The 25,435-nt window shown below is 55.1% G+C and overlaps 1 protein-coding gene across 1 annotated transcript; it reads right to left on the bottom strand.

Moving 5' to 3' along the window:
- Positions 1 to 752: 752 nt before the first annotated feature.
- On the bottom strand, positions 753 to 22,729 carry LOC142917461 (protocadherin Fat 1-like). The gene is made up of 11 exons (XM_076062146.1): positions 22,655 to 22,729; positions 17,528 to 18,910; positions 17,144 to 17,268; positions 16,780 to 17,011; positions 15,207 to 15,268; positions 13,544 to 13,870; positions 13,106 to 13,322; positions 11,114 to 11,253; positions 6,280 to 6,576; positions 3,595 to 3,805; positions 753 to 2,891 (listed from the first exon to the last, which is right to left on the bottom strand). The coding sequence occupies exons 2-11, from the start codon at positions 18,780 to 18,782 to the stop codon at positions 2,641 to 2,643; spliced, it is 3,117 nt and encodes a 1,038-aa protein (XP_075918261.1). The 5' UTR covers positions 18,783 to 18,910; positions 22,655 to 22,729; the 3' UTR covers positions 753 to 2,640.
- Between the last annotated feature and the right edge of the window lie 2,706 nt (positions 22,730 to 25,435).

The following is a 25,435-nucleotide window of genomic DNA, read 5'->3' as shown; positions in this document are numbered from 1 at the left end:
GCTGCTGCTGCTGTGACAACTCCCAGCGCGGTTCTCTCTCTCGCCTCACTGTGCACCTGGGGCCCTGGTGCTTCTCCAGTCCGCTACGCTCCAGCGTGCACCCCCTGCCCTCTGCATCTGCTTGAGACCTTCACACATTTGACCCTCATGGCGGTGACCCCGGGGTCCCATAAGCCCCCCCCCGCCCCCCGGCTCTCGCGTGAACTGCGTTGCGACGTCGTTTCATGTCCGCTGAAGGGCCAACCGACGAGGCGACCTCTTCCTCTCGACGAGCTCCGCTCGACGCGCGCTCATCAAAGTTTTGTGACTACGGCCGTTCTGGCCGCGACTTAGACGACGACTTAGACGACGACTTAGACGACGACTTAGACGACGACTTAGACGACGACTTAGACGACGACGGGGTGCTCGGCGGAGCACCGGAGGATTGATTCCCGGTGGCTCGCTGCGTTTATTGCGTGCGCTAGTGGGGGGGGAGGGGGGGGTGGGGAGACGGAGTCGCCCAAAAGTAAATAATTGGGCGGCGATTTTGGCTTCCGTTTATTGGGGACCCCCGGGGGGTCCGGCCACGAGGTTCACTTCACGTCGGGGACTCTCCGAGAAACTCGACCGTCGTTAAATTGTCACGTGGCTGGATGTTACTGCACACCCCACCCCTCTCCCCACCCCCTCTGCATTTCCCCATTCTCACGATGAAATGAGTTGCAGGGAAAAAACAAAAACATTGTATGCGCAAAAATCCAAAACAACGTTTAGCAATTTTGTTTAATCGAGAACATTCACTGACAATGTCACCGCAATAGACAATGACTCCCCACGCCCCGTGTAGCCCCAACAGACTGTCGGAACGAGTGCTCCTACTCGCACACCTAACACTGTGGCACCACCCCTGACCGACCGCCTTTGTCTCCCCCGCGGTGATGTTCACTACGCAGCAGCAGCAGGAGCTGCAGCAGCAGGTACGCTCGTTTGAGGCAGAGCGTACATAGGGGAGGCCCAGCACCGCTCCGAGGGGGGGTAAAGAGAGAGGCAGGCTGGGTGGTGGACGGCTGGTGAAGTGAGTAGGATAGTCCAGCAGGTCTCTGTGTGAATCTATGGGTCTTTGTGTTAAGTCTACGGGTCTCTGTGTGAATATATGCGTCTCTGTGTGAATCTATGGGTCTCCGTGTGAATCTATGGGTCTCTGTGTTAGTCTACGGGTCTCTGTGTGAATCTATGGGTCTCTGTGTTAGTCTACGGGTCTCTGTGGGAATCTATGGGCTCTGTGTTAGTCTACGGGTCTCTGTGTGAATCTATGGATTTCTGTGTGAATCTATGGGTCTCTGTGTTAGTCTATGGGTCTCTGTGTCAATCTATGGATCTGTGTGAATCTATGGGTCTCTGTGTTAGTCTACGGGTCTCTGTGTGAATCTATGGATCTGTGTGAATCTATGGGTCTCTGTGTTAGTCTACGGGTCTCTGTGTGAATCTATGGGTTTCTGTGTGAATCTATGGGTCTCTGTGTTAGTCTACGGGTCTCTGTGTTAGTCTACGGTGTGTTAGTCTACGGGTCTCTGTGTTAGTCTACGGGTCTCTGTGGGAATCTATGGGCTCTGTGTTAGTCTACGGGTCTCTGTGTGAATCTATGGATCTCTGTGTGAATCTATGGGTCTCTGTGTTAGTCTACGGGTCTCTGTGTGAATCTATGGGTCTCTGTGTGAGTCTACGGGTCTCTGTGTTAGTCTACGGGTCTCTGTGTGAATCTATGGGTCTCTGTGTTAATCTCTGGGTCTCTGTGTTAGTCTACGGGTCTCTGTGTGAATCTATGGATCTCTGTGTTAATCTCTGGGTCTCTGTGTTAGTCTTCAGGTCTCTGTGTGAATCTATGGGTTTCTGTGTGAATCTATAGGTCTCTGTGTTAGTCTACGGGTCTCTGTGTTAGTCTACGGGTCTCTGTGTTAGTCTACGGGTCTCTGTGTTAGTCTACGGGTCTCTGTGGGAATCTATGGGCTCTGTGTTAGTCTACGGGTCTCTGTGTGAATCTATGGATCTCTGTGTGAATCTACGGGTCTCTGTGTTAGTCTACGGGTCTCTGTGTGAATCTATGGGTCTCTGTGTGAGTCTACGGGTCTCTGTGTTAGTCTATTGGTTTTTGTGTGAGTCTACGGGTCTCTGTGTGAGTCTACGGGTCTCTGTGTTAGTCTACGGGTCTCTGTGTTAGTCTATTGGTTTTTGTGTGAGTCTACAGGTCTCTGTGTGAGTCTACGGGTCTCTGTGTTAGTCTACGGGTCTCTGTGTGAATCTACGGGTCTCTGTGTGAGTCTACGGGTCTCTGTGTTAGTCTACGGGTCTCTGTGTTAGTCTACGGGTCTCTGTGTGAGTCTACGGGTCTCTGTGTTAGTCTACGGGTCTCTGTGTTAGTCTACGGGTCTCTGTGGGAATCTATGGGCTCTGTGTTAGCCTACGGGTCTCTGTGTGAATCTATGGATCTCTGTGGGAATCTATGGGTCTCTGTGTTAGTCTACGGGTCTCTGTGTGAATCTATGGGTTTCTGTGTGAATCTATGGGTCTCTGTGTTAGTCTACGGGTCTCTGTGTTAGTCTACGGGTCTCTGTGTTAGTCTACGGGTCTCTGTGTTAGTCTACGGGTCTCTGTGTTATTCTATGGGTGTAAATCGACCACTCCGCCTCTGGAGGCGAATGTGGGTGGAGCGCCGTCCGAGGCGGTGTTTGCGGTAGCGGCGGCGACGACGACGACGACGTGGACGGTGATACTCGTGGAGCGGCACGGGCGCCCCCGGTCGGCCGCCCTCACCGTCAGCTCGTAGGCCTCTACCGCGGAGCCGTCCAGCTTCCTCGCCACAGAGACGACGCCCAGCGCGCCGTGGACGGCGAAGGAATTCCCCACGTTTCCTGCCGGGGGAATTCGCGAGTTCGCGTCGTCAAAAGCGAAGGGAACCGCCGAGGGCGAACGCCGCGGGTGGGAAGCCCCGGCGCCCGTCGGCCGCCGGCGATCCGAGCTGGACGGGGGAGAGACACGCGACGGAGCGTCGCCACGAAAAAAACGCGACACGGGAAATGTGCTCCAGTGCAGAAACTCCCTCCGCGTGGGGGGGAGTGGCGGTGGGAGTGGTGGGAGTGGTGGGAGCGGTGGGAGTGGTTGTGGTAGGAGTGGTGGGAGTGGAGGTGGGAGTGGTGGGAGTGGTGGGAGTGGTGGGAGCGGTGGGAGTGGTGGGAGTGGTGGGAGTGGGAGTGGTGGGAGTGGTGGGAGCGGTGGGAGTGGTGGGAGTGGTGGGAGTGGTGGGAGCGGTGGGAGTGGTGGGAGTGGTGGGAGTGGGAGTGGTGGGAGTGGTGGGAGTGGTGGGAGTGGTGGTGGGAGCGGTGGCGGTGGGAGCGGTGGAAGTGGTGGGAGTGGTGGGAGTGGGAGTGGTGGCGGTGGTGGGAGTGGTGGGAGCGGTGGGAGTGGTGGGAGTGGTGGGAGTGGTGGGAGTGGTGGTGGGAGTAGTGGGAGTGGTGGGAGTGGTGAGAGTGGTGGGAGTGGTAGTGGGAGTGGTGGGAGCGGTGGGAGTGGTGGAAGTGGTGGTGGGAGCGGTGGGAGTGGTGGTGAGGCGGTCACCGTGGCTGATGCTGTATCTGACGTCGGCGTTGGGGCCTTCGTCGCGGTCCAGCGCCGTGACGCGCACCACGGCGGAGCCCACGGCCGCCGACTCGGCCACGCGGGCCTCGTAGGGGCCGCCGGTGAAGCGGGGCGCGTGGTCGTTGGCATCGTCGACGCTCACCGCCAGCGTGGCGTACGCTCGCCTCACGGGGATCCCGCCGTCCTGCACCTGTTTGTGCGAGAGAGTGAGAGAGTGAGAGAGACAGTGAGAGAGTGAGAGGGTGAGGGAGAGAGAGTGAGAGAGAGAGAGTGAGAGAGAGATAGAGAGAGAGAGTGAAAGTGAGACAGAGAGAGAGTGAGAGAGAGTGAAAGTGAGACAGAGAGAGAGTGAGAGAGAGTGAAAGTGAGACAGAGAGTGAGAAGAGAGTGAGAGAGAGATAGAGTGTGAAAGTGAGACAGAGAGAGAGTGAGTGAGAGAGAGTGAGATAGAGATAGAGAGTGAAAGTGAGACAGAGAGAGAGTGAGAGAGTGTGAAAGTGAGACAGAGAGAGAGTGAGTGAGAGAGAGTGAGAAAGTGAGAGAGAGTGAGATAGAGAGTGAGAGAGAGAGTGAGAGAGAGGTCCGAGCGGAGAGATCGCTCGCCACGAACGCCCCCTGACAGGAGGAGACCGTCCGCGGTGAGTCACGTCGTGCTGGTCGCGTGCGACGTGACCGGCGCTGCGGTGCCGTCAAACTGCGACACCGGCACCTGACACGGCCAATCACCAAGGTTTGTCGTCACCGAAACAAAACGTGGCCATCGGTTACGCGGTTTGTTTACGTGACAAACTACACGACACAATACTATACACTACACTGTACACTACTATACTGTACACTACACTACACACTACTATACACTACACTACTATACACTACACTGTACACTACTATACACTACACACTACTATACACTACACTATACACTACACTGTACACTACTATACACTACACTATACACTACACTGTACACTACTATACACTACACTATACACTACACTATAGACTACTATACACTACTATACACTACACTATACACTACACTATACCACTATACACCACACTATACACTACTATACACTACACACTACACTATAGACTACTATACACTACTATACACTATACACTACTATACACTACACTACTATACACTACACTAAACTATACACTACACTATACACAACACTATACACTACACTATACACTACTATACACTACACTAATATACACTACACTATACACTGCACTATACACTACTATACACTACACTGTACACTACTATACAGTACACTATACACTACTGTACACTATACTACTATACACTACACTACACACTACTATACACTACACTACTATACAGTACACTATACAATACTGTACACTACACTACTATACACTACTATACACTACACTGTACACTACTATACAGTACACTATACACTACTATACATTACACTACTATACACTACTATACACTACACTGTACACTACACTATACACTACTATACGGTACATTATACACTACTATACACTACACTATACACTACACAACTATACAATACACTATACTATAGACTACTATACACTACACTATACAGTACACTATACAGTACACTATACACTACACTACTATACACTACACTATACACTACATTATACACTAGCCTATACACTACTATACACTATACTATACACTACTATACAGTACGCTAAACACTACGATACAGGACACTATACACTACACTATACACTACTATACACTACACTATAGACTACACTACACATTACTATACACTACACTATACACTACACTACACACTACTATACACTACACTATACACTACACTATAGACTACACTATACACTACTATACACTATACACTACACTATACACTACACTACACATTACTATACGGTACACTATATACTACTACACAGTACGCTAAACACTACTATACAGGACACTATGGTCACCACGCAAGACAGCGGTCACGGCATCGTTGTCATCGTCGTCATCATCGTCGTCATCAGCACCTTCGATTTGCACGGTCGGCACACACACGTACACACACACATGTACACACACACGTACACACACACACGTACACACACACGTACACACACACGTACACACACATATGTACACACACACACGCACACACACACACGTACACACACACGTACAACACAACACATGTACACACGCACACACACACGTACACACACGTACACACACACACGTACACACACACACGTACACACACACACACGTACACACACATACACACACACACGTACACACACACACGTACACACACGTACACACACGCACACACACACGTACACACACGCACACACGTACACACACACTCACTCACACACACTCACTCACACAAAGATAAAGATCCCCTGTATAGCCTTAACAGACTGTAGGGGCAAGTGCTGTTAGCGAGCACCTATGAAGGCCGGAACGGTACACGAGGGGGTGGGTGGCCAGCACCACGCCCGACCGCCTTAGTCTCCCTAGTGGCGATGTTAACACCTCACTCTCACACACGTACACACACACGTACACACCTCACTCTCACACAAGTACACACACACGTACACATGTAAACACGTACACACGTACACACACGTGCACCTGGCGTGGCGCCCTCTCACCATGACGGTGAGCAGGTGGCTCCGCTTGGCCTCTCGGTCCAGCCTCTCGGCGGCGGTGACCTCGCCGGTGACGGGGTCCACGCGGAACAGACGCAGGCTCTCCGCGGCGTCGCCGCCGCCTAAGCCGACGAGGGAGAAGGAGAGCCGGGCGGCGACGGCGCCGGCATCGGCGTCCGTCGCCTCCAGCCGCAGGATCCCGGCGGCGGCAGGAGGAGTCTCCTCGGCCACGGTCGCCTCGTAGAGGTCACGGGAGAAGCGGGGCCGGTGGTCGTTCACGTCCAGTACCGTCACCTCCACCTGGCGGGGGGGTGGGTGGTGAGGGTAGTGGGGGTGAGTAATGTGGTGATGCGGGTGGTAAAACAACCCACTACCTCCTCGTGGTGCCGGACGGGCAACGCTGTCGTGGACGGTGCACACACAGACACACACACAGACACACACAGACACACAACAACAACCGCCATTCGCCACTAAGTGGCGGTGACGTCACCACGACGCTTGTGCCAGGCTATGTGCACCCTGAGGCCACGTGAAGTGTCGAACGCCCGCTGGCAGGAGGTCACGGGGCAGACCCAGGTGCCACGGGTCGACTGACTGAGATGACTGGCTGATGCACCACCTGTGCCCCCTACTGTGCCAACCTGCTGTGCTTTAGCCACCCGGCGCTCCGCTCGTTGTTGTGAGCGTCGCTCCTCCGCCCTCCGTTGTTGTTGGAGGGCGACTGCCTCCAACTGCCCAGTAGCATCCTTCACGAGCCTCCTCCACAGAGGCCGATCTTGACACCGCTGGTACCAGTCATCGGCAAGTCCACTCAGCTCCACGTCCTCCTGTACCACATCACTCCATCTCTTCTCTAGCCCGTGCCGCTCCCGCTTAGCCCCCTCAATCCGGCCAAACAAAAGCTGTTTCGGCATGCGGTGGCTGGGCATGCGGGCTACATGACCCAGCCATCGCAGCCTTGCCTGCCGGAGGAGCTCACCGATGGGACCCTGCCCAGATCTTTCAAGGATTTGTGAGCTCCTCACACAATCCAGTCTGGTTAAACCCAGGATGGATCGTAGGCAGGCCAGCCTAAATGTTTCTAACCGGCGAAGATGTTCCATTAGGGGGGTCCACGTTTCGCAAGCGTAGAGAAGGGAGGGAATGACCGTGGCCGAGAAGACCTGAAGCTTAGTGCGGAGCGACAGACCAGGTAGCTTCCACACAGCGTTACACAACCGATGAAAAGATATTGCCGCTCGACTGATTCGGAGTGAGACCTCTGCTGTTAAACTGGAGCCAGTCATAAGCACACTGCCCAGGTATGGGAAACTCTCCACTCTCTCCACAACTGCCCCATCACCGATTGGGAGTTGTGGGGGTGGAGTGTCCGATGGTACAAAATACCCAGGCAGGTGCTTAGTTTTGGTGGGGCTGATGGTAAGGCCCCACCTCTTAGTGGCACGCTCCAGTCTCAGCAGCAGCGTCTCCAACTCCTCCTCTGACTGAGCAGCTATTACCAAATCATCAGCATACATAACGTGGTTGAGCAATAGGGAGCCATCCCTTGACCGCACCCGGGCATCGATTAGCCTCCCATTATATCTGTACCATATGGAGATTCCCCTGGTACAGCTATTGAAGGCTTCACGGACTACGTGGTCAAAATAGATGTTAAATAATGTGGGAGCCAGAGGACATCCCTGTCGCACCCCAAGGTGTACAGGGAATGGCTCTGACTCCCGGCCACGTAGTTTTACCCGGGCCCGCTCACCATCATGAAGGTCCTTAATGATCGTGAGCAGATGGTCAGGTACTCCAAAAGCACGAAGAACGACCCAGAGCCCAGGCCTACTGATGGTATCATAGGCCTTGACCAGGTCAATAAAGCAGAGATGTAGGTCTTGTTGGAATTCCCTACACCTCTGCTGTAGCAGACGGACAGAAAATATGGCATCTGTGCAGGACCGCCCTATCCTGAAACCGCATTGGGGCTCCGCAAGCCTCTCCTCAGCGTGCCTGGCAAGGCGATGCTGAATAATCCTTGCCAGGACCTTTCCCGGCACACTGAGGAGTGAGATGCCCCTGTAGTTGTTACAGTCTGTGCGGTCCCCCTTCTTAAAAAGGGGGACCACCAGGGCATCCTTCCAATCCTGCGGAACCCGTCCAGTGGTCCAGACTGTTGTTATGATGTCATATAGGGCAGTCTGTGCACAAACGCCACCCTCCCTCAGCATTTCGCTTGGGAGATCATCTCTGCCCGCTGCCTTTCCTGGTCTCAGACTCCGGATCACCTGCAATACTTCCTCAGCAGATGGCACCTCAGCCAGCCACTCACAGGGGGTGACTTCTTCCAATATTTGAGGCACCGCAGCCTCAGCAGGGTCATCCTCACTTTGTGCCACGATGTTTTCCTGGCTGAGGGATTTTCCCTCCCCCAGGACCTCACAGAAATGCTCAGCAAATCTGCGAACCTGTTCCTGGGGGTCGGAGATTGGATCACCGTTTTTTCCCCTAATGATGGTAATAGGTGTGGCGCTGCAGGTTACTTTTTTGATGGAGTTAAATAGAGATTTGTGATCACGGGCCACTGAGGCAGACTCCATCTCCTCAGCAACCCGCGACCACCACCCATCCTTGCAGCGCCTCACGGCTCTCCGAACCTCCGAGCGAAGGCTGCGGTAAGCCTCCTCATTCTCTGACGTGGGATTCTGTAGCCGATGACAGTGGGCCTGTCGCTTTTTCTCAACCATCCTGAACACCTCCTCTGTCAGCCAGGGTCTCTGGGGAGGTCTGGACCGTGTACCCAAAGCAGCCATTGCAGCTGCATGAGTCACAGTTCTAAACCTCGCCCATTTACCCTCGACATCAGGAGGAGTCGGGGACGATGCCAATCCCAGCCGCAAGCGATGATGAAATTCTCGCTTGCAACTTTCATCAGATAACTGAGACCAGGCCACTTTAGGTTGGAATGGGGTCCTGGGTGTACACCCACCACCGGAGTGGAAGAATGGCAGGCGCATCTTACAGATGACTAGTCGATGGTCAGAGGGCAGATCAGCTCCACGGTAGGTCCTGGTGTCAAGGACATGTGCTCGCATTCGCTGGTCCGTCACTATGTAGTCCAGCAGATGTTCTTGCTTGGACCCGGCATGCATCCATGATGTTGTGTGGATGCGCCGATGCCGGAACAGCGTGTTGGTAATTACAAGCACATGGGCTGCACAAAAATCTAGCAGCCTCCTACCGTTGTTATTGAGCTGATCTGGCCCATGCCCTCCAATCACTCCAGACCAGGTGCCAGTATCATGACCAACTCGGGCATTGAAGTCACCCAACATGATGACTCTATCCCGAGAGGCCACTTTAGCCAGCACCTGTGACAGGAGGTCATAGAAGGCATCTGACTCATCGGCTTTGCCTGCATCCCTCCACGGATGTTCATCTTCGGTGGGGGCATAAGTAACCACGACCACCATTTCTCGCCTCCGGTTGATGGGAAGGCGAGCCCAAAGTAGCCTGGGGCTTACAGCTTCCCACACCTCACCGCCACGCTCCCACGCCCCCTTCATTCTTTTGTTCAAAAGAAGACCCACACCCTGTTGTTTGGCAGTCTGCTGCCCCGAGTAGAGAACTGTCCACCCCTCATGGTGGCAGGAGCCAGAGCCGGTCCACCGGACCTCCTGAATGCCGCATAGATCCAGGCGATACCGGTCCAGCTCCCGACAGAGGAGTGGCAGCCTCTCTTCTGCAGTGAGCGTTCGAACATTCCACGTGGCCACCCGTAGTGGCTTTTCGTTGTTTCTGGAGTAGCCCCGAGGGTAGGTATTCAATCTCCTGGCTCCGCCAATTGGGGTTTGGCCAGGAGACGTCATAGACGCCTGGCCCCCCGGGGCCTCCAGCACAAGCTTATTAGTTACATATTTCAGTTTAATTCGTGGTTTCGTGGTAATTCATTGAAGGTGGAGGGGTTACCAGCCCCTCGCACCCGTCCAGAGCCCCCGTTTAGCCCCTGTGGTGGACACATATGCCATGAGGGGAGGAGCCAATCAAAATTGGATCTCCCCCCACAGCACTGTCCACGACAGAGTTGCCCGTCCGGCACCGCGAGGAGGTAGGGGGTTGTTTTGCCGGACAGACACACACACAGACACACACACAGACACACACAGACACACACACACATTCACACACACACAGACACACACAGACACACACACAGACACACACACAGACACAGACACACACACAGACACACAAACACACACACAGACACACAGACACACACACAGACACACACACAGACACACAGACACACACACAGACACACAGACACACACAGACACACACACAGACACACACACAGACACACACACAAAGACAAAGATCCCCCATATAGCCTTAACAGACTGTAGGGGCAAGTGCTGTTAGCGAGCACCTATGAAGGCCGGAACGGTACACGAGGGGGTGGGTGGCCAGCACCACGCCCGACCGCCTTTGTCTCCCTAGTGGCAATGTTTACACACCGCACCAGGTACTCATTTGAGGCTGAGTCGACCTAGGGGGAGGCCCGGGACCGGTTCAGATAATCGTCACTGGTGTTGGCCGTGAGCGGGAATCGAACCCGGGTCGCCAGGTTCATAGCGCAGCGCGCTAACCGCTACACTATCGCTCCCCACACAGACACACACACAGACACACTCAGACACACACAGACACACACACAGACACACACAGACACACACACACAGACACACACACAGACACACACAGACACACACACAGACACACACACCGACACACACAGACACAGACGCACACACAGACACACACACAGACACGCGTGCCTGCCCACCAGGGTGGTTGCAGCGTTGGTCCCGTCGGTGAGCGTCACGGTGAGCCGGTAGAGGGAGCACCGCTCGGCATCCAGCGGCTTGGCCACCTCCACAAAGCCGCTGTGCTCCGTCACGTGGAAGCTGCCCTCCCAGTTACCGCCTGCCAACACCGTCACCATCGTCATCATCATCATCATCACGTCACCGTTAGCACACCACCATCAAGATGTCACCGTTAAACCATCCACATGATGTCACCATGAACACAACACGTGGGTTGGGGTGTGGTGTGTATTGTGTGTGTGGTGTGTGTGTGGTGTGTGTGTGGTGTGTGTGTGGTGTGTGTGTGGTGTGTGTGGTGTTTGTGTGTGGTGTGTGTGGTGTGTGTATGATGTGTGTGGTGTGTGTGTGTGGTGTGTGTGTGTGTGGTGTGTGTGGTGTGTGTGATGTGTGTGGTGTGTGGTGTGTGGTGTGTGTTCTGTGTGTGTGGTGTGTGTGTGTGTGGTGTGTGTGGTGTGTGTGTGTGGTGCGTATGGTGTGTGTGGTGTGGTGTGTGTGGTGTGTGTGATGTGTGTGTGTTACTGTGTGTGTGACTGTGTGTGTGGTGTGTGTGGTGTGTGTGTGGTGTGTGTGTGGTGTGTGTGGTGTGTGTGTGGTGTGTGTGGTGTGTGGTGTGTGTGGTGTGTGTGGTGTGTGGTGTGTGTGGTGTGTGTGGTGTGTGTGTGTGGTGTGTGTGTGTGGTGTGTGTGTAGTGTGTGTGGTGTGTGTGTGTGTGGTGTGCGTCGTGTATGTGTGTGGTGTGTGTGGTGTGTGTGTGTGTGTGGTGTGTGTGGTGTGTGTGTGGGTGTGTGTGTGGTGCGTGTGTGTGGTGTGTGTGTGTGGTGTGTGTGTGGTGCGTGTGGTGTGTGTGTGTGGTGTATGTGTGGTGTGTGTGTGGTGTGTGTTGTGTGTGGTGTGTGTGTGGTGTGTGGTGTGTGTGTGGTGTGTGTGGTGTGTGTGGTCTGTGTGGTGTGTGTGGTGTGTGGTGTGTGTGGTGTGTGTGGTGTATGTGTGTGGGGTGTGTGGTGTGTGTGTGTGGTGTGTGTGTGGTGTGTGGTGTGTGTGTATGGTGTGTGTGGTGTGTGTGGTGTGTGTGTGGTGTGTGTGGTGTGTGCGGTGTGTGTGGTGTGTGTGTGGTGTGTGTGGTGCGTGTGTGTGGTGTGTGTGTGTGTGGTGTGTGTGTGTGTGGGGCGTGTGGTGTGTGTGTGTAGTGTGTGTGTGGTGTGTGTGGTGTGTGTGTGGTGTGTGTGGTGTGTGTGGTGTGTGTGGTGTGTGTGGTGTATATGTGTGTGTGTGTGGTGAGTGTGTGGTGTGTGTGTGGTGTGTGTGTGTGGTGTGTGTGGTGTGTGTGTGTGGTGTGTGTGTGGTGTGTGTGGTGTGTGTGGTGTATGTGTGTGTGTGTGTGTGGTGTGTGTGTGGTGTGTGTGGTGTGTGTGTGGTGTGTGTGTGGTGTGTGTGGTGTATGTGGTGTGTGTGTGGTGTGTGTGGTGTGTGTGGTGTATGTGTGTGTGTGGTGTGTGTGGTGTGTATGTGGTGTGTGTGGTGTGTGGTGTGTGTGGTGTGTGTGTGGTGTGTGTGGTGTGTGTGTGGTGTGTGTGGTGTGTGTGGTGTATGTGTGTGTGTGGAGTGTGTGGTGAGTGTGTGATGTGTGTGTGGTGTGTGTGGTGTGTGTGGTGTATGTGTGTGTGTGGAGTGTGTGGTGAGTGTGTGGTGTGTGTGTGGTGTGTGTGGTGTGTGGTGTGTGTGGTGTGTGTGTGGTGTGTGTGGTGTGTGTGTGGTGTGTGTGGTGTGTGTGGTGTATGTGTGTGTGTGGAGTGTGTGGTGAGTGTGTGGTGTGTATGTGGTGTGTGTCGTGTGTGTGGTGTGTGTGTGGTGTGTGTGTTGTGTGTGTGTGGTGTGTGTGTGGTGAGTGTGTGGTGTGTGTGGTGTGTGTGTGGTGTGTGTGTGTGGTGTGTGTGGTGGCACCACGTGACCTGCGATGCTGAACCACCACAGGAGGCTCCCCCACGTGCTCTCCGTGGGCAGCACGATCACCACCATGCCCACGGCGGCCGTCTCCGCCACGGTGACCGCGTGCTGCCTCAGGGCGAAGGCCGCGGGCGTCTCGGGTGGCCGTGGAGCGGCGATCCACTCCACGTGGAGCGTGGCCGTCGACGACTTGGGCGGTCGCCCCCCGTCCGTGGCGTGGACCTGCGGGGCCGGCGACGCCGACATCGGCGAGTTCCGTTTCAGCGGTCGAATCGTCGCGGCGATAAGAGGCGAGGCGGGGGGGGGGGGGTCCTTGCGTCGAGTCGGGGTTACCTCGTCATGCGTGTCTGCGTGAGGAGGGAGAGGAGGAGGGAGAGGAGGAGGGAGAGGGGGAGTAGGGAGAGCAGGAGAGGAGGAGGTAGCATGTGGAGTGTGCCCAGCACCGTGATTGAGTTGGATGTCCCCGCAGGCTGCCGCCTGCTCTGGCTGTAGACGATTCCTCGCGCGCGGTCGATGGCAAAGTCTCCAACGTCGTGCCCCCCGCTGATGACGTAACGCAGATCCGCGTTGATGCCCCGGTCGGCGTCGGCGGCGTAGACACGGGCGACGGGCACCGCCGGGCCCGGGGTCGGCGCCGCCGCCGCCGCGACGACTTTGACTCGCGTGAGGTTCCTGGGGAAGCGCGGGGCGTTGTCGTTCTCGTCGGAGACGCTCAGCGTCACCGCCACCCTCGCTTCACGCGGGGGGACGCCGCCGTCCACGATGGACACCTGGCGCCGGCCGGCGGGAAGCACACACAGACACGCACAGACACGCACAGACACGCACGCACAGACACACACGCACAAACACACACAGACACGCACAGACACACACAGACACACACAGACACGCACAGACACACACAGACACGCACGCACAGACACACACACACAGACACACACAGACACACACAGACACACACAGACACAGACACACACAGACACGCACAGACACACACTGACACGCACAGACACGCACAGACATGCACAGACACACATGCACAGACACACACGCACAGACACACACAGACACGCACAGACACGCAAGCACAGACACACACAGACACGCACAGACACGCACGCACAGACACGCACATACAGACACGCACGCACAACAACAACCGCCATTCGGCCACTAAGTGGCAGTGATGTCACCATGACGCTTGTGCCAGGCTAGGTGCACGTTGAAGCCACGTGAAGTATCGAACGCCCGCTGGCCGGAGGTCACGGGGCAGACCCAGGTGCCACGGGTCGACTGAGATGACTGGCTGATGCACCAACTGTGTCCCCTACTGTACCACCACTACCACCACTACTACCACCACCACCACTACCACTACTACCACCACCATTATCACTACCACCACAACTACCACCACCACAACTACCACCACCACAGCCACTACTACCACTACCACCACCATCACTCCACCACCACCACCATCCCTACCACCACTACTACCACTACCACCACCACCACTACCATCATCATCACTACTACTACCACCACTACTACCACTACCACCACCCACCACTACCATCACCACTACTACTACCACCACCACAACTTCCACCACTACCAGCACAACTTCCACCACCACTACTACCACTACCACCACCATCACTACCACCACTACCAATGCCACCACCAACACGACTACCACCACCATTACTACTACCATTATCATCACCACCACCAATAGCACCAGCACTACTACCACCATCACCACTACTACCACCACCACCATCACTCCACCACTACCACTACTACCACCACCACTACTACCAGCATCACTACCACCACCGCCACTATTTCCACCACTACCACCACAACTTCCACCACCACTACTACCACTACCACCACCATCACGAACACCGCTACCAACACCACCACGACTACCACTAACACCACCACTACTACAACTACCACCACTACTACCACTACCATTATCACTACCACCACCACTACTACTACAACCACCACTACCACCACCACTACCACCAACACCACCACCACCACAACTACCACCCCCACCACAACCACCACCCTCACGGTGACTCTTACCTCCAGCTCGTGCTCCGCCTGCCTCTCTCTGTCCAGCGGCCTGCTGGTGGTGTGGATGACGCCTGTGACGAGTCGTTCACCAGAGGTGAACCACAACCCTCCCACGCCGGCCGGCACACGCACACGGTGGGGTGGGGGGCGTCAACGTGGAGACGGGGTGGGGGGGGTAGCTCGTCAGTTGACAACTTAAAGACGACATCACCACGTGATGTCAGGCTATGTTGGGTCACATCGTGCCAAATGGAAATGCGTCGATAGTAAATGTTGTTGGATTTGCTCTCTATACACTACAATACACTACAATACACGCTATACACTACGCTACACACTGCTATACACTACACTATACACTACTATACACTACACTATACACTACTATACATTACACTATACACTACAATACACTACTATACACTACAATATACACTACACTATACACTACGCTAAGCACTATTATACACTATACAATACACTCTACACTACTATACACTACACTATACACTTATAACTACGCGCTGTTGCGTAACCTGCATTGCCACCAGGGCAGTACAGCATTACCCCTGGGTACAACGGTTGGGGTCAGTCGAGGTGAAACAAATCGTGGCCAGGGTTTGGTACGAACCAATCAGACGGTTCCACGTGGGAATGTATGATTGGTTCTACCTGGCCACGAAGGAGTATAAGACGGGTGACCCAACGGACCTTGGGGAGTTCTCTCCCTGCACAAAGACAGAAGACTGGGCTGAAGCCTAGCTAGGACCCTGGACCAGCCTTCCAGCCCTTCTAAGGGCTAAGGCTCGGCAAACCCAGTGGTCAGGACCCACCGGGCCAGCGGTGGGTCAGATAGCCTCCCCTAGGTCCTAGCCGGAGGACTAGGATAGCGGTAGACGTGTGAGTCCCGCCAAGTCCGGAGGTTGTACCTCCTTAGGTATCAAGGAGGTTAGCGGTAGACGTGTGAGTCCCGCCAGGTCCAGAGGCTGTACCTCCCTAGGGTATCGGGTGAGGGGACCGAATATCCCTCTGTGTGTGTTAAGCGTTGTATAAGGAAATAATACAATAAACAGAGTGTGCCTCCTAAAGAAGTCTGCTCGTCCTTACAACACTAAACTACAATACACTACAATACACTATACACTACGCTATACACTACGCTATATACTATACACTGCACTATACACTACACGCTATACACTACTATACACTACGCTACACACAACACAACACACTACGCTACACACAACACAACACACTACACTACACACAACACTACACTATACACTACACTATATACTACACTGCTACACACTACACTATACACTACTATACACTACACTATACACTACACTATACACTACGCTACACACTGCTATACGCTACACACAACACTGTACACTACACTATACATTACTATACACTACACTACTATACACTATACTATACACTACACTATACACTACGCTATACACTATACACTACGCTGCAAACTGCTATACGCTACACACAACACTGCACACTACACTATCGTTGTAAATGTTGTGGATTTGCTCTCCACCCCCAGCACCACCGCCCCCACCTGTGCTGGTGTTTATGTTGAAGAATCCCTGCGGGTCTCCGCAGACGATGTTGAACGTGAGGCCCCTGCCCCGCGCCTCCCCGGCGGTGTCGGCGGCGGTGTTGGCGGCGGCGTCGGCGTTGTCCGGGTCCCAGGCGTCAACTTGTGCTGCCGCGACGCCCCCTGGGGAGTTCTCCGCCACCTCGGCCCGGTACCACGGACGCGACGCCCGTGGGGGGTTGTCGTTCACGTCCTGGGGGGGGGCGGCGGGACGGGGGCGGGAGAGACGCACGGCATTCGCATCGTGTCGTTTTAAAACGCAGCGGTGCAAACGCACGCACTCACACGTGCGTGCGTGCGCGCAAGTGCGCATGGGTTCCCGTACCTGCACCTCCACGTAGACGTGCAGCGTGGCGAAGCGAGGGACGAGTCCGCGATCCGTAGCGCGCACCGCGAGCCAGTAGCTGCTCGCCGTCTCGCGATCCAGCGGCCGCGCCGTGACGATCGCCCCTGCCGGCGCGGGACACGGCGTCATTAGCCGCGAGGGTTTTTAGTTTTTTTAGTTTATTTATTTTGGTTATAGCCCTGTGAGCCATTCGGCGCTTGAATCGGGTGCAACCACAACAAACAAACAAAAACACGAACAAGAAAAACATCTTACAGTGACTATGTGTGACTGTGCAGGATGAGGGGGGGAGGGAGGAGGGAGGTAGCGGTGGTAGCTGTAGAAGTGGTGGTTGTAGTGATAGCAGTAGTGGGTGTGATCTACCGGTCTCCGGATGAACGCTGAAGACCCCCAGGTCGGACCCGTCCACGAGGGAGTACCGCACCTCCCCGTCGATCCCCCGGTCTTCGTCCGCGGCCGCGACGGTGACGACGACGGCCCCCGCGGGGGCGTCCTCCCGCACGGCGGCGGCCGCCGCGAACTCCGTGAACCGCGGGGCGTGGCGGTTCTCGTCCACGTCCGCCACCTCCACCGTCGCCCGGCAGACCGCCGGCGGCGGCCCCCCGGGGTCGCCGTCGCGCGCGGCCACCGTCAGGTCGTAGCGGCGTCGCCTCTCGAAGTCGAGCGGCCGCGCCAGACGCAGGGCCCCGCTCGTCTCGTGCACCGCGAACGTGACGCCGTCCTCGTCCTCGCCCCGCAGGGAGTAGCGCGCCTCCCCGGCGGGGCCACCAGCGTCGAGCCAGCCGAGGACGGCCCCCACCGGGACGTCCTCGGGCACGCGGAGGCGGAGGGGGGCCGGCCCGCACGCGGGCGCGCGGGTCGCGGCGACGGCGACGCGCGGGGCGTGGGCGTTCGCCCGGCTCACGTTCACTACGACGCGCGCCGAGCCGCTCAGCCCGCCGCCGTCGACGGCCGTCACCTTGAACTCGTGCGGCCCCGCGTCGCCGGGCTCCGTCAGCCTCCTGGCGAGCGTCACCTCGCCGCTCGCCGGGTGCACGGCGAAGGCGTCCGAGCGCTGCTCCAGGGTGTAACTGAAGCGCCCGTTGGGGCCCTCGTCGGCGTCCGTGGCGGCGACGCGTAGGAGCGCGGCGCCCGCCGGCGCGTCGTCGGCGACGCCGGCGGAGTACGACGACGCCGAGAACAGCGGACTCAGGTCGTTGCGGTCCAGCACGTGGACGAAGACCTCGGCGGACGCCGCCCCGCGGCCGTTCTCGGAGAACGCTTTGACCCCTAGCGTGTAGCCGTGGCGCTCCTCGCGGTCCAATGGCACGCCCCTTGTGCGGACGCGCAGGAACCAAAAGTCGCCCACGACGAGCCCCTCCGCCTCGAACGCGGCCTCCTCGTCCCCGGACACGACGGCGTACCGGGCCCCGGGGGCCGAGCGGCCGACGTGGATCCCCATCTTGTCGTGGCTCTCCACGTACGTGGCGGGCGCGGAGTTCTCGTAGACGGTGGCATGGTAGGACGGCCTGGTGAAGCGCAGGGGCGACCCTGGCGGGCCGCGTTGCCCGGCGAGGCATCTCACGCACGGTGGCAGCAGCAGCAGGAGCAGCGGCAGCGGGAGGAGCGCCGAGGCCATCGTGTCGGGCGTCGGGCCCTGCGCCTGAGAGCCGCCGACGACACCGAGCCGCGGTCGGAGAGGCGGGCGCCGTCAAAGTCTCCGGGTTCGTTGGGCGCTCCCGATGGGGTGTCGGTCCTCCTCCTCCTCTAACGTGTCAGATCGAGACCAAACACAAACCAAACAATTTTTCTTTTTGCCAGGCAAGGCGCCCCGCTGAGTTACCGGATAGCGCTTTTTCAGAAGCGACCTGGCCATCGTAAACGATAGCTCGACAATGTGGCTCATCAGCATCGTCGTCATCATCACCATCACGTGGACATTTACAATTACAGCAGCAGACAAATACTCAAAAGGGACGTTTCTACAACCACCGCCATTCGCCACTAAGTGGCGGTGGCGTCACCACGACGCTTGTGCCAGGCCATGTGCACGTTGAGGCCACGTGAAGTGGCGAACGCCCGCGGGCAGGAGGTCACGGGGCAGACCCAGGTGCCACGGGTCGACTGACTGAGATGACTGAGATGACTGGCTGATGCACCACCTGTGCCCCCTACTGTGCCAACCTGCTGTGCTTTAGCCACCCGGCGCTCCGCTCGTTGTTGTGAGCGTCGCTCCTCCGCCCTCCGTTGTTGTTGGAGGGCGACTGCCTCCAACTGCCAAGTAGCGTCCTTCACGAGCCTCCTCCACAGAGGCCGATTATGACACCGCTGGTACCAGTCATCGGCATGTCCACTCAGCTCCACATCCTTCTGTACCACGTCACTCCATCTCTTCTCTAGCCCGTGCCGCGCCCGTTGAGCTCCCTCAATCCGGCTGAACAAAAGCTGTTTAGGCATGCGGTGACTGGACATGTGGGCTACATGACCCAGCCAACGCAGCCTTGCCTGCCGGAGGAGCTCACCGATGGGACTTTGTCCAAATCATTCAAGGGTTTGTAAGCTCCTTACAGAATTCAGCTTGGTTAAACCAGCATAAATTTTTCCAACCGGTGAAGATGCTCCATTAAGGGAGTTAACGTTTCGCAAGCATAAAAAAGGGAGGGAATGACCGTGGCCGAAAAGACCTGAAGCTTCGTGCGGAGCGACAGACCAGGTAGCTTCCACACAGCAGCGTTACGCAAACGATGAAAAGATATTGCCGCTCGACTGATTCGGAGACATCTGCTGTCAAACGGGAGCCGGTCATGAGCACACTGCCCAGGTATTGGAAACTCTCCACTCTCTCCACAACCGCCCCATCACCTCCTTCTGTTCGCCCCCTTATTGGTTACTCACAATACTCCTCTACACTACTGTAGAGCCAGACACTACTACAGAGTCACTACTGGATACTAACTTGATTAGGCGCTTTCGTGATTTTTAATTAACCGACCGTCTGTGTTGCTTTATATAGTTTACAAATTTTGCTAAACCCTGTTTGATTTAGTGTGATGTTCCGTCTCTCTGTATCCCTTGGTATATCTGTGTTAATTCTCCCTACTTAAGGTCTGTCTGCTGTTATGTTTCCTCTACCTGATGATGATTGCTTGTGTTGCGATCGAAACGTCGTATGCTATTATATAATTTTATTTTTTTATTACTTTTTTATTATTTCTACGTGAATTTACCGAAAAAAACAGTCACTACATACTACCCACCTGTATGTAGGGTGTGTAGGTATCTATGCCTACACAGGGATGTGTCCCCCCACCCCAATATATATTAAAATTACGGCCTTGCCACACACTACACATTCTTATAATTTCAAGACCACGCACTACACATAAAAAAAGACCACACACTACATCGATATATAAAAGGCAAAGTTGTGATTGTGTGTGTTGTCTGTTCAAAATGTTTAGCGTACTTTCCGACATGCAACAAACTTTAAATTTGCCATGTGGGTACTTTCCAGACTGTACACCGTGCTAACATTATACAAATACACTTTTGTTTCTTTGGGGGGTGGGGGTGCAATAATGCATTTAGATTTTGCACGGCAAGTGAGCTGTGACGTCACATGTGTGTTGTGGTTCGAGCAGCCAGCGACCCGGGTTCGATTCCCGCCCATGGCCACCACCGGTGACGATTATCTGAACCGGTCCTGGGCCTCCCCTAGGTCGACTCAGCCTCAAACGAGTAACTGCTGTGCGGTGTGTGAACATCGCTAGCACTGGGGAGACAAAGGCGGCCGGGCGTGGTGAATCCAAGTCCCGGGCGAAGCCGGGCAGTAGCAGCTAGTTGTCTGTATATATATAATAAAAGGGAAATGTGTGGATGTGTGTCTGTTCGAGATGTTTAGCATGCTTCCCAACATGCTATAAAAAACTAAAATTTGGCACGTGGGTAGCTCCCATATTCTAGATTTGAAGCTTTCGTGACTGCAAGGATCCATACTCTTTGGTTCTATTCGGTAAAGTCACGTAGGTAACAAAAATAAAATAACATAAATCACGACGTTTTGGCCACAACACCTGAAGAAGGCCACTTGTGTTGTGGCCGAAACGTCGTGATTTTTGTTATTTTTTGCCTACGTGACTTTACCGAATAGAACCAAAGAGTACGGCTCCCATATTGTACACAATGTCAAAACGTATAAAAATAAGACTTTTTGTATATTGGTCTGCAAGGCTGAACCCCTACCACGTGGCGTGCCCCACGCGGCGCGCTCCACCTCGACAGCTGTGAGCAGCGTGCCCCACGCGAGAGTTCAGGTGGCGTACGCCTCGCTCCTGGCCCATTAAGCCACTTGGCCTTCTTCTCCCGAGTTGCAATACTTGACATGGCACGCGCCACCTCTCAAAGTTTTCACTCTTTTGCGGATATCACCTAACTTCCTGGGACTCGTGAACCGATATAACAGCCTGCAGAGCGGCATTGAAAATCAGACAAATATCTTGTTGGATTCCGTTAGTGTTTTATAAGAGCAGGCCCCGTGCTTACGAGGCCTAGGGAGGCCATTTCATTGTCACGCAATTTGTGGAGGGGTTTTTTGTCTACTTGGGGGGGGGGGGGTGTGAACATTTTATCTCGCCGCGTCTGCAATAAGAGCCAGTAGCGTGTTGTCTGGAGCTTGGTGTCTGTCCTCACGCAACCCTCTAGGCTCAGAATCACCAGCGGCACTCAGCTGTTTAATATTACGACTAGGACTAAACTATCGATTTCCGTGAACGGGGACAACTTTGAGTCATTAATATATCAAGACCACACTTACAGCGTCAAGTGCAGTGGTAGTAGCAATGGTAGTAGTGGTGGTGGTAGTCATGGTGGTGGTAGTGGTGATAGTAGTGGTGGTAGTAGTGATAGTAATAGTAGTAATAGTAGTGGTAGTCGTGGTAGTAGCAGTGGTAGTAGTGGTGGTAGTAGTGGTGGTGGTGATAGTAGTGGTGATTGTAGTGATAGTAATAGTAGTGATAGTAATAGTAGTGGTAGTAGTCGTGGTAGTAGTGGTGGTAGTAGTGGTGGTGGTAGTCGTGGTGGTGGTGGTAGTAGTGGTGATAGTAGTGGTGATAGTAGTGATAGTAATAGTAGTGATAATAATAGTAGTGGTAGTAGTCGTGGTAGTAGTGGTGGTAGTGATAGTAGTGGTGATAGTAATAGTAGTGATAGTAGTGGTAGTCGTGGTAGTAGCAGTGGTAGTAGTGGTGGCAGTCGTGGTGGTGGTAGTTAGTGGTGGTAGTAGTTGTGGTAGTAGTGATAGTAATAGTAGTGATAGTAATAATAGTGGTAGTCGTGGTAGTAGCAGTGGTAGTAGTGGTGGTAGTTAGTGGAAGTGGTGGTAGTCGTGGTGGTGGTTGTGGTGATAATAGTGATGTTAGTAGTGATAGTAATAGATGTGGTAGTCGTGGTGGTGGTAGTTAGTGGTAACATAGTGGTAGTTAGTAGTAACATTGTAATAACATTGCCACTCGCCTGCAGGCTTGTGAGAGTGAACGGCGCGACGTGGAGCGAACAGCTGCACCAGCACGAGACGGAGGCAGCGGCACACTGAGGGGGAGGGGCAGCGCTGGGGGGAGGGGCAGCGCTAGGGGGGAGGGGCAGCGCTAGGGGGGAGGGGCAGCGCTGGGGGGAGGGGCAGCGCTAGGGGGGAGGGGCAAAGCGAGTGGGTGAGTGAGTGTGTGGCTGTTTGGCTGATTGGGTGAGTGGGTGGGTGAGTGAGCGGGTGGCTGATTGGGTGAGTGGGTGGGTCAGTGGGTAGGTGAGTGGGTGGCTGCTTGTGTGAGTGGGTGGGTGGGTGAGTGGGTGGCTGTTTGGCTGATTGGGTGGGTGAGTGGGTGGGTGAGTGAGCGGGTAACTGATTGGGTGAGTGGGTGGGTCATTGGGTGGGTGAGTGGGTGGCTGCTTGTGTGAGTGGGTGGGTGAGTGGGTGGGTGAGTGGGTGGCTGAATGGGTGAGTTGGTGGGTGAGTAAGTAGGTGGCTGATGGGCTGATTGTGTGAGTGGGTGGGTGAGTGAGTGGGTGGGTGAGTGAGTGGGTGAGTGAGTGAGTAGGTGGCTGATGGGCTGATTGGGTGAGTGGGTGGGTGAGTGAGTGGGTGGCTGATTGGGTGAGTGGGTGGGTCAGTGGGTGGGTGAGTGGGTGGGTGATTGGCTGATTAGGTGAGTGGGTGGGTCAGTGGGTGGGTGAGTGGGTGGGTGAGTGAGTGGGTGAGTGAGTAGGTGTCCGGCAAAACAGCCCCCTACCTCCTCGCGGTGCCGGACGGGCAACTCTGTCGTCGACAGTGCTGTGGGGAGAGGGCCAATTCCGATTGGCCCCTCCCCTCATGGCGTCTGTGACCACCACAGTGGCTAAACGGGGGCTCTGGACGGGTGCGAGGGGCTAGTAACCCCTCCACCTTCAAAACATTACCACGAAACCACGACTTAAATATGTAACTAATAAGCTTGTGCCGGAGGCCCCGGAGGGACAGGCGTCTATGACGTCTCCTGGCCAAACCCCAATTGGCGGAGCCAGGAGATTGAATCTCTACCCTCGGGGCTCCTCCAGAAACAACGAAAAGCCACTTCGTGTGGCCACGTGGAAGGTTCGAATGCTCACTGCAGAGGAGAGGCTGCCACTCCTCTGTCGGGAGCTGGACCGGTACCGCCTGGGTCTCTGTGGCATTCAGGAGGTCCGGTGGACCGGTTCTGGCTCCTGCCACCATGAGGGGTAGACAGTCCATGAGGGATGGGTGGTTACTTATGCCCCCACCGAAGACGAACATCCATGGAGGGATGCAGGCAAAGCCGATGAGTCAGATGCCTTCTATGACCTCCTGTCACAGGTGCTGGCTAAAGTGGCCCCTCGGGATACAGTCATCTTGTTGGGTGACTTCAATGCCCGAGTTGGTCATGATGCTGGCACCTGGTCTGGAGTGATTGGAGGGCATGGGCCAGATCAGCTCAATAACAATGGTAGGAGGCTGCTAGATTTTTGTGCAGCCCATGGGCTTGTAATTACCAACACGCTGTTCCGGCATTGGCGCATCCACACAACATCACGGATGCATGCCGAGTCCAAGCAAGAACATCTGCTGGACTACATAGTGACGGACCAGCGGATGCGAGCCCATGTCCTTGACACCAGGACCTACCGTGGAGCTGATCTGCCCTATGACCATAGACTAGTCATCTGTAAGATGCGCCTGTCATTCTTTCACTCCGGTAGTGGATGTACATCCAGGACCCCATTCCAATCTAAAGTGGCCTGGTCTCAGTTATCTGATGAAAGTTGCAAGCGAGAATTTCATCATGTCGAGGGTAAATGGGCGAGGTTTAGGACTGTGACTCATGCTGCTGCAATGGTTGCTTTGGGTACGCGGTGCAGACCTCCCCAGAGACCCTGGCTGACAGAGGTGTTCAGGATGGTTGAGAAAAAGCGACAGGCCCACTGTCATCGGCTACAGAATCCCACGTCAGAGAATGAGGAGGCTTACCGCAGCCTTCGCTCTGAGGTTCGGAGAGCCGTGAGGCGCTGCAAGGATGGGTGGTGGTCGCGGGTTGCAAAAATAACCTGCAGCGCCACACCTATTACCATCATTAGGGGAAAAAACGGTGGTCCAATCTCTGACCCCCAGGAAAAGGTTTGTAGATGTGCTGAGCATTTCTGTGAGGTCCTGGGGGAGGGGAAATCCCTCAGCCAGGAAAACATCGTGGCACAAAGTGGGGATGACCCTGCTGAAGCTGCAGTGCCTCAAATATTGGAAGACGTTACCCCGTGTGAGTGGCTGGCTGAGGTGCCATCTGTTGAGGAAGTACTGAGGGCGATCCGGAGTCTGAGACCAGGAAAGGCACTGGGTAGAGATGATCTCCCAAGCGAAATGCTGAGGGAGGGTGGCATTTGTGCACAGACTGCCCTATATGACATCATAACAACAGTCTGGACCTCTGGACAGGTTCCGCAAGATTGGAAGGATGCCCTGGTGGTCCCCCTCTTTAAGAAGGGGGACCGCACAGACTGTAACAACTACAGGGGCATCTCACTCCTCAGTGTGCTGGGAAAGGTCCTGGCAAGGATTATTCAACATCGCCTTGCCAGGCACGTTGAGGAGAGGCTTGCCGAGCCCCAATGCGGTTTCAGGAAAGGGCGGTCCTGCACAGATGCCATATTTTCTGTCCGTCTGCTACAGCAGAGGTGTAGGGAATTCCAATAAGACCTACATCTCTGCTTTATTGACCTGGTCAAGGCCTATGATACCATCAGTAGGCCTGGGCT

Source organism: Petromyzon marinus, unplaced genomic scaffold (genome assembly GCF_048934315.1).
Source record: "Petromyzon marinus isolate PM22_M1 ecotype Great Lakes invasive population unplaced genomic scaffold, UKy_Petmar_22M1.pri1.0 PM_G_Scaffold_51, whole genome shotgun sequence".
NCBI classification, from domain to species: Eukaryota; Metazoa; Chordata; class Hyperoartia; order Petromyzontiformes; family Petromyzontidae; genus Petromyzon; species Petromyzon marinus.
The sequence above is the reverse complement of the archived record's forward strand: the minus strand, read 5'-3'. Positions and strand labels throughout refer to the sequence as shown.

Coding starts and splice junctions, on each gene's coding strand:
- LOC142917461 (XM_076062146.1), bottom strand. CDS start 18,782: ATGGCCTCGGCGCTCCTCCCGCTGCCGCTGCTCCTGCTGCTGCTGCCA. Junction 13,871..15,206: donor AGGCGGAGCACGAGCTGGAG/GTAAGAGTCACC, acceptor GGCCGGCGCCAG/GTGTCCATCGTGGACGGCGG. Junction 2,892..3,594: donor CAGATACAGCATCAGCCACG/GTGACCGCCTCA, acceptor TTCCCCCGGCAG/GAAACGTGGGGAATTCCTTC.